This window comes from Scardinius erythrophthalmus (assembly GCF_964197995.2).
Source record: "Scardinius erythrophthalmus genome assembly, chromosome: 6".
Taxonomy (NCBI): Eukaryota; Metazoa; Chordata; class Actinopteri; order Cypriniformes; family Leuciscidae; genus Scardinius; species Scardinius erythrophthalmus.
Window position 1 is genome coordinate 5,685,236 of NC_138226.1, and position 9,672 is coordinate 5,694,907.

Below are 9,672 nucleotides of genomic sequence, written 5' to 3' on the forward strand. Positions count from 1 at the left end.
TGCTCTGAAAGACCACCTGGAAAGGTGCAGTGCTGAAATTGACCATCTGACCCAACAGCGAGATGACGCCAACGACGAGCTCTACGCGGTCAGAGATGAACTCCAGCACATTTTCCAACAGAAACCAGAGCCAAGAAGGGAGAGACCTCCCTCAGCATCACCACTGCTGAGCAGAACAGAGTCCTCCATCCAAGAACTGCCATACAACAGGAAAGGTGAATGGCCGCAACCCAAAACATCACCAGCCTTCACCACAGAACTGTTCACTGCCAACAAACAAAGAGAGCTCATCCAGGCAGACTCCAAAGCTGCACAGGGGATGACCTTTAAAGATCTCAACCAGCTGGTTAAGAATATCACTCAGTTCAACCCGAACTCCACGGAATGCCCGGACATCCAGTCCCACATCCGAGATATCAACTTCCACCTAGAGGTGAGACCACATGTGACTGACAGAGACAGGTTCTACCTCCTCAGATCGACATCCAGTTCAGAGGTACGAAGCTTCCTAGACCGACAACCTGCTCATGTCAAGTCAAATTACCAGCTACTATGTGAGACACTGATAAAAGAATTCACAGGCCCAGAGTTGGAACACGGTGTATTAATCGCTTTGGAAACCAAACAAGGTCGACAAGAGACTCCTCAAGCCTACTACCACCGTTTTCGACAAGCCTTCTTTGGTGCACATAACTCACCTGAACATGAAGAGGATGTGAACTTCAAAAACCTCTTCCTGAGAAATCTGCACCCCGGATTGAGTCATTATCTTGGTCTCGAGGCCTGCGCAGACACAATGACAATTCAACAGCTGCGTGACCTGACACACAAGGCCCACATCAAACAGAAGATGTCCTCAAAGAAAGGTTTGAAAACATCCACAGTTTCAAACTCCTTCAGCCAAGACACAAGCCTTGCACTGGAAGACAACCAGTGGCATGACAACACCACAGTTCTTCGTAAGAAGCACAGAGAACGTGACTCCCATGCTGATGACAGATACCACACCAACCGCATGGAAAAGTCATGGCACCAGCCACGCTTCTCAAGAAACCCACCTCGGCACCACTCAGTTAAGCACAGCACTGAGTATGCCCAAGAACAAGACAGCTTAACCTCAGAAGACATGGAGCAACTAATGAGGCAACTGGAAGTGTTCCTAGAAAGCAGGCTGAACAAGGATGACCAACAAGATGAGTCAAATTTGCTATGACTAGCGATGGAACGGAAGACCCACGACTCATCTGATACACCTTCATAATGGAGATGACAACCACCTGTTCTACAACAACACAGAAAAAAGTGGTCTCTCACAGTCAACCACTGACAAACACCCAGAGGTACCAGAAAACACCATCCTGGTTACCCATCACTCATAAAGAAACCACCAAACGAGCTCCAAACCCAAGAACCATGTGTGTGCTACAGCAACAACAGTAAGCACCGAAGGTCAGAAAGTCTGTCACAACCAGAAGGCATCATCGGAGGAATGCAACAACGGAGACAAAGTTTTGCACCACAGCTTCACGCAGCAATGCCAAACTGCCTCCCAATGTCTGTCAGAGAACTTCCTGCCTTACTGGTTTGACCCCAGCAGATCACAGAAGATCCCTTTTCTAAGGCAAAGAGGCAGCAAGCTCATCAAAGCTCAGCCATCAAGCAAAGGGGGGAGCGAAACAGACTGAAACAGATCTGACCATACATGCATACATCCCTACATACATACATACACTACACAACATCCCTAACATACTCACTAACATACAGAAGTTAACCGCCTCTACTGTGCAAAACATTCAACAAACATGTTTTCCCCCACAGGTAGAAACTAACTTCAAAAACTAGCTTAACAACTTAGCTACACTTACCATAGGAAACATGGTAACTATCCATCCAACAAGTACACCTGAGAACACCTCTCATTACATCATGATCCCTGACACCTTAGCTGTGCAACAGTAGTTACAAGTCATATCCGGAGGAACACTCAACTGCTTTGTTTTGTTTTACCTCTTCCTTCCTTCCTTTCCTTCTTTTATTAGGTAAAAGGCCTGTCCACCCCATAAGGGTCAAGGTCACAATAATAGGATTGACACACCACGCCTAATATTTGTAAGTCACCTTAAAACGAATGTGAGCCAGAGAACTCCCTGCATCATTCGTATCACAAATTGAAAGGTAAATTGGTCCAAGCCTAGAACGATTTAGAAGAGAAGAAAACAAACAAATTTAGTCACAAAATTAATTAATCACCATCCCAAAACAAATTAGGATAACGTCCTAAAATTGAACTAAACTTTAGTCAACGTGATTAACTATATTGAGAGAGTGAACCTGTTTATGCCTAGGTAATCTAATGCCCTGCACCAGTAAAGTGACCAGTCATGGAGGTGTTGTCTTGTTGTTTGCTGTTTGTGTTTGCTTCCTCTACCCATTTCTCCAGCGTTCACCGATGTCTTCTACTCAACACATCGTCGACCGAAGGGGGGATATGTAACGACAATGAGAAGAAATCAACCACAGACTAATTTTCTTCCAGAAAATTAATTCAAACTCTCTACTTCCTGCCGAACAAAACAGAAGATTTGTTCAGAACGTCAAATGATCCTCATCACTCTGGCTATTTAAAAGAGCCTCCCCCAACACTAACTAAATAACTGGTCAATGGCTAGCTTTGTGGCCAACTACGGACTGGTTAAGATAAAGACAGTGTCCTCACAGTCCAGAGCCATAAGTCACCCATCCTGGCGCCACAGAGTCTGCAAAAGACCCTTCTAATGACCAAACCAACGAAAACCCCCAACTAAGAACTTTTATGAGCCCAGCTAAAGGAAGAACTTGTCAATATGAGGGGGTTTTTAAAAGACAAATTGGTTCAGAAATGACACCACAGCATTCCTGACCCCTCCTCCTTAAGACCTCTGAACAGAACAAACAGTGTTCTGTCTCTTCAAACCAGAGAACTGATTCTTACCAATAAACTACATAAAATCATTTAAGAACAATTCTCAATGGACTTACAATCAAACAATCACGCAACTACATAATCCTGTGTGTTTCCACCACTTATATGCATATTCTAATAAGATATGCTTTAATCCCATATAATTCATGTAATTGTTATAATTATTAGGTGTGTGAATGACAGTGTGTACTGTTTCATATCAATGCTATCTTACGAACACAACTAGCAAGATGGCTTGAATGATATCGGTGTAATATGTTTTGATCTTCTTTTAATTAGAAATCATGTCTAAACTGTGGCCTCTGTCCTCTCTGCTTAAGAGCTAGAAAACACACCAACACCCCAGATTTACGATGAAACAAAGCCAGTAGCTACGTTTACATGGACACAATCGGAATTAAATCAATACGATTAATGAATCCGAACAATGTGTTTACATGAATGATCAATAAAGTAATCGGGTTGATGTGCGCGTTTATATGTCACAAGTTTCAAATCGGATTTGATGTTTTGACATGCGCACACTGCACGAATATACAGAGTTTTCACGCATAAGTATTCTCCTCTATTGGTTCTTTATTTGTTTTAAACAGCAGACGTAATATTAATTCGTCTCTGGTCATAATTTAGAGCATATAACCGTTTTGCCGTGCTGCTTATTGATCACGCAGTAAAAATGCCCCTCCCCACGGCCAAAACCAATCGTCTGTGGATGAGAATCCAAAACAAGGACTGGTGGGACGTTGTCCTGCTTCACTTCACAGACGCGCGAGTGAAATGAGAATTTTAGAATGACGGGAAACTTATTAATATGACACTTTATTCAACAGGAAGAACAGCTCGTTCCGCGCGTCATACGTCATTACGCTTGTTAACGTCATTGCACATGCGCAGTCCTTTCAGTTTCGGTTTTCAATCCGATCAAGTGTTTACATGTTCTCTCGATCGGATTACAAAAGGGATAAACCACCCCTTTCAATCCGATCGAAATTTCATTCGGATCGAGCTCAATCGGATCGATTAAGGTGTTTACATGAAGGTTTTTTAGTCCGATTGAGCCGTCAATCCGATTATAAGTGTCCATGTAAACGCAGCTAGTTTGTCTAATTGGTCCGCTCTCTTCAGGAGGGGGGACAAACTTTTAGTTAAAACCTTAGACCCAAAAAACTAAGCTCTCTCTCTCGCTGCTCTCGAAGCTCTCTCGCTGCTCTCAAAGCTCTAAGCTCTCTAAGTTTCCGGCAGACTAGTACCATGTAACAAACGAGCAGAAATAACCCAAATCAAGATCTGAAGAACATGGGTTAAACAGTTTCATTCAAGCCGTCTTACTACTCTCGTCTAAGTCTTCTTTTCTTTTCTAAGTCTTCCTTTATTTTCCGTTGTGAGTCTCGGTTCTAAGTTAAGTTTTGCGACAAGACTTCGAGCCACGTTTCTTCTGCAAAGCCAGCTTCAGACAAAGACTTTCAATTCGTCCTCCAGCACAACACGTGACTGGAACGCCGCACCACAGCCGACGAACGAACCCGGGGGAACCCTCTGTTAAGCAACGAAGGGAATTCCCAAAAAGGAACGAGAAGACAAGCAAGTAACCTCCAGACTGAAAGCTAAACTGGTGTATTTTAACTTTAATAACCTGCCTAAGACGATAGAAGGGTTAATTTAATGTTTGATGGTTCGTTCAGGTCATGTCTAAGTGCTTATGGAATCGCGAGATTTCATCCTTTCACTCTTAAACCCACTCTTTCCTCACTCTCTTCCTTTCTGCAACTCGTATGAATGTGTGTGTGTGTGTGTGTGTGTTTGTGTTAGACATTAGCTGTACGTGTTAGTATATAATCAATAAAGTATTGTTTGTATTTGAAAGAGATTGCTTGTGTATGTGCTTATCAAATTTTATTGTCTTGAACTTCGATCAAAAGTTACCTATGCTTTTACCCTATTTCTTAATTTACTGTTAGGGGGTTATTCTTTCTTGGCCAGGAAGATATTATATTTCCTAGAGTTAATAATTGTTTATGCTGTCTGTTCATTGGATGAACTGATAAATTATCATATTATTGATTCTGTTACAGTAAATAATTGAAAATAATTAAATTATTAATTATTGATCATAATTCGTTATGAATAATAATTAATAATATTTATACGTGGGCGTATAAACGCTACAACATTGCAGATATGCTCACTGAATATAAACCCAACAGATCACTCAGATCATTAGGATCACATCAGCTATAAATACCAAGGGTTCACTCAAAGCAAGTTAAGTCCTTTTAGCTAATATACCAGCCGCAGCTGGAACCAGCTTCCAGAAGAGGTCAGATGTGCTCCTACAGTCACATTCAAATCCAGACTCAAAACACTTCTGCTTAGCTGCAGGTGTATTTACTGAATGATACAGTGGCACTCACGTATGACTGATTGCACTGTATTTTATTTTTGCTTCCTCCTTTTGATTCTAAACTGAAGTGAAATGGCACTGAGAATTGGGTAAGAGAGATGAAACCATGCTGATGACGTGGGTCTGTGGTGGAGTAGTGAGTTTGACGAGTAATTACACTCAAGGTTCCTTGGGTTGCGGACTGGATCGATCCCATTCCTAGAGCTTCCGAACAAATCTTTGTGGTGCGGACTGATGGGGCAGTGAATCTGAGGTTACCCCATGAGTCAGTCCTACAGCTCCTCCTGTCCGATTTTAGGGAAAAATCAAGTCCATCGGAGACCTCGAATAGATTTCTAAAACTGGGGAGTTGTGAAAAATATGATACACTGGTGTTTTGCCAGATGAGAAGTTTATTTATGTATCATCTTTTTTACTCTTTCATTTCATTTTATAATTGTATCATTTATATCTTTTAATTCCTTTTATAACTGTTTTAATTTTCCTTGCTTTTTAATTCCTTTCTGTGTAAAGCACTTTGAATTGCCACAGTGTATGAAATGTGCTATATAAATAGACTTGTCTTGCCTTGTCTTGAACTTAAGGAGGTGAACGTGAATCAGGCAATGTTGTATTATGTTGGTTGTTGTACATCATACCATTGGTACCATTTGGAAATGAAATGTTCGCTGAGTGGCGCTGAAAGGTTACGCTCTAACACGTTTGCAATACCTATACCGTAAATGTTATCGATAGTGTTACCAAAAGCAAATATGAGATAATTTTATTATGACTCATGTTTCACGCGACTCTTGCGCGAGTGCTCTGTATCACAAATGCAATTATGGTGCTTTCACGCCATGTCATAATTACAGTAATTTCATGTCCTCATAGAGCTCGAAATTACATTTAGTAAGCTTAACATTTTCCAAGAGCTCTTGTAGCTTACCACATGACCGCTGTAACACCTGCAGATTAATTTAAGTCGCTTTTCCACTGCATGGTACGGCTCTGCTTGCTTTATTTTGGCTCGGTTTGCTCATAGCCGTTGAAAAACATATCCATATTTAACGGCTCTGGGTTTTCTTTTCCACTGAAGTTTAGTAGTACCGCTTCAAAGTGGGTGGGATTATAGACTGATCGTTATAGTTGCGCCAAATCTAATGACGCTGGTAGTGACGCTTCTCTCTGCGGTGATCTGCAGTATGGGTGGGCGGATCGATCCTGATACTGACGTGGTATGATCGATCCTCACATAAAAATATTGATCCCAATGTGTGTGTGGGGTTCCATTGTGTACAGTACCTAGTACCTGGTACCACCCAGTTGAGGTTTAAGCAAGCCGAACTGACATTCAAATGACGTATAAACACTGCAGATTAGGGGTAGGTGATACTGCAAAATTCAGTAAATATTCAGCAAATACAGGGCCGATATCGATACTGATACCAATACTTTTTAATTTTAAAAGCATGCACTTGAACTTGCATGCGCTATAGTGTTGCCACAGAAATGCATAATTCCCAATTCGAGGACTTGAAGATTTTAGAGTAGAATGTTACATGTCGCCATCTCGAAATTACGGCAATTACATGGTGTGAATGCAGCACAATGTATGAGCTTTCAAGCAGGTTTACTACATCAGAAAAAGCCATACATATGGAGCTGGTTATGTGATGCAAAAAATCAACAGAAATTCAAAGTCACTTTAAGAGTCTGTGGTTTGGGTTGAATTGATTGCAGAAGTTTAATGCCTAATGCACAAACCTGAAGGTTTGAGAAATATCAACATGGTAAGATTCAAATGTTTGGGCAATATCACTCATTTTTATATTATTGCCATTTTCCCTACATTTAAGAAAAGTAAAATTGAAGCTTACTTAGCCTATATTTAAACGTCTGGATATGATTGCATCTGCCTCTGCTCTTAAATTACATTTGTCTAACTAATTTCAAGGATTTAAGCATACGCCTTAAGGCCAAAAGGTCTTGAGGATTATGAGAAACAAATTCAATCAAACTTTTGACTAGTACTGTATCTCTTCTAAAGGATAATATTTGAGATAATTAATGTATGTCATACAGTTTATATCTGTTATGATATATTTATGACAAAATCAGTGTTGCTTTGTGGTTTATAACAGCTGTAAAAGACACAAATGATGCCATCATGTTGTTTAGAGCTCGCGTCTTGCAGGAATTCTGCTGTAATCAGGTTTTATATTTGTTCTAATGGTGAACAGGTAATTTCAGCAACACAATCACTGTTAGCAAGACATTATGTATCAATAAACAGCATATTTAAAGTCACTTGTGCAAAAGTGAGCTTTTAAACACCACACATTTCAAACCCATGCATAATAACCATCCCAAATGTGTTCAGTGAAGTTTAGGTTTGAAATTTGTACAGGCCAGTCCAATAAATTATATTTACATTTGTGCACTTTGTCTGATTTTCATGCATTATTTTTTTCTGCATCTGTTTGTAGTGAGCTTAAATAACTTAAATAAGAAAAGTAGAAGGTGAAGTCTTCATCCTTTTGACGAACCATTCTTTCAGCCGTTTGCACCGTAAGACAATGTAGAATTAAAAAAGCTGTCAAAACCATTCACATAAAATAACACACAATCACTGGATTTTTAACATTATTCCCAGTTTTATTGTTGTTGTTTTTTTGGTACAATATTTCACAATATTACTTTTTAGGCTCTGTTTTTGATCAAACAAATGCAGCCTTGGTGAACATAAGAATAAGAAAAAAAGAAGAACATAAGAAGAAGAAAATAAACCCCAAACCAGAAACCTTTAAATAATAGTGTATGCTATTTTGCAATCAATTTAACCTTAATTATAAAGCTATAAGTCTGAAACAAGAAACTAGTACAAAAGGTCATCAGAATACTCTTAATTACTCTGGTCATTTGCTTGAGCCTCAGCTGGATGTTTTCTTGAACAAGGGTTGAACAGCTTGTAGGGAGTTCAGTTTTGCAGAAATTCACTGAGGTGACATTTAGTGATTTCCTAAAGAAAAGAAAGAAAGAAAGAAAGAAAGAAAGAAAGAAAGAAAGAAAGAAAGAAAGAAAGAAAGAAAGAAAGAAAGAAAGAAAGAAAGAAAGAAAGAAAGAAAGAAAGAAAGAAAGAAAGAAAGAAAGAAAGAAAAATAAACAAACCAATTTAGAAAAAAGTACAACATTCATAGCTAGATGCACCCTAGCGGCAGCAAAATGTATTTTGCAGCCAGGGTAGTCTAGCACCTCTCCATTGACTTTCGAGCTGCAAAAACCTAAATTGGGTCAGGCCAATCACGTTGTGTATAGAGTAGGCGGGGCGGGCTTAACATAATGATGACAGAGTTGCGACGGTTCCCTGCTAACTGTTACTTGAAAACAAAGAAGAGCTGCTGCTGGTGAACAGTCTTTCGAATCGCTTTGGCCGCGACTCTGGAGGACTTGGAGTTAAGTTTTTCTTTGAGAAAAGAGCAAAGAACGGCACTTAAGTCATTCTTAAAAAAGGAAGATGTGTTCGTAGTTTTGCCGGTGTTACACCAGATTCTGTGACCGTCATAATATGTGACCGTAGTGGGTGCGGTTGTCACTGTGCTGCGTGATCTACGCAAACAGCGTAACTTCTTCTGACTATAAGCCAAAGGTGAAGTATTTACAACACGTTTGTTTAGAAATGCTTTTTTTGCCTGTCAGATATGGCAAAAGTTGAATCTATCAACTAACGTTAGCTCCGCTGTTGGGAAAACGCTCTGGTTGGTTGAAGCACTGTCCTATTGCGTGCAGAGGGAATATGAAAGACAGCTGTTTATCCCGTCCCTCGGATTGAGCCGTGTCTATGGTGAGTTGCCAGACTTAACATCTTGATGTAGGTCTGGCTTGCCAGGCTACAACATTCATGGATCTTGTGAATATATACAGTATGTATGTGTTCATATCCTGTTATATTCAAATAATGAAAATAATAACTTAAGTTCTTATTGTATAAAGTTTTAGAGTTTTTAATACCGTGTCTCCAAACTGGCAGGGGCAGGGTCCAACATATGCAGATTGTTTAGTCTTTACCAGGTCATGGAATGTTTCTGTAGTAAAGTCAGCCTGTGAATACAAAGACAAAAACACACATTTGTCATGTTTACTATGTGGCTGTAATGAGATCAGAATGTTAACCTTCAAATACAATTTGCAGTTTAAAGTTCACTGACAGAAAACACATACCGTGTTTAGGTACTTCAACCAAGTACTTGAGAATAAATCAGAGAGGAAGACGCCCCTCTCTTTATCGTAATCAGTGGGAGTGGTTTCAACAGTTTTGTTGCATGAA

General features: G+C 40.0%; 1 protein-coding gene across 1 annotated transcript in view; it reads right to left on the reverse strand.

Moving 5' to 3' along the window:
* Nucleotides 1-4,414: 4,414 nt before the first annotated feature.
* The window catches only part of LOC308692572 (legumain-like), a gene marked incomplete at both ends in the record, with an annotated part of 8,767 nt that continues 3,509 nt past the window's right edge, over nucleotides 4,415-9,672 (reverse strand). The window contains 3 exons of the mRNA XM_081368709.1: nucleotides 4,415-4,501; nucleotides 9,357-9,446; nucleotides 9,567-9,672. The exon at nucleotides 9,567-9,672 is cut by the window's right edge and continues 13 nt beyond it. Of these exons, the coding sequence (XP_081224835.1) occupies nucleotides 4,415-4,501; nucleotides 9,357-9,446; nucleotides 9,567-9,672 (283 nt within the window). The remainder of the gene's footprint in view (nucleotides 4,502-9,356; nucleotides 9,447-9,566) is intronic.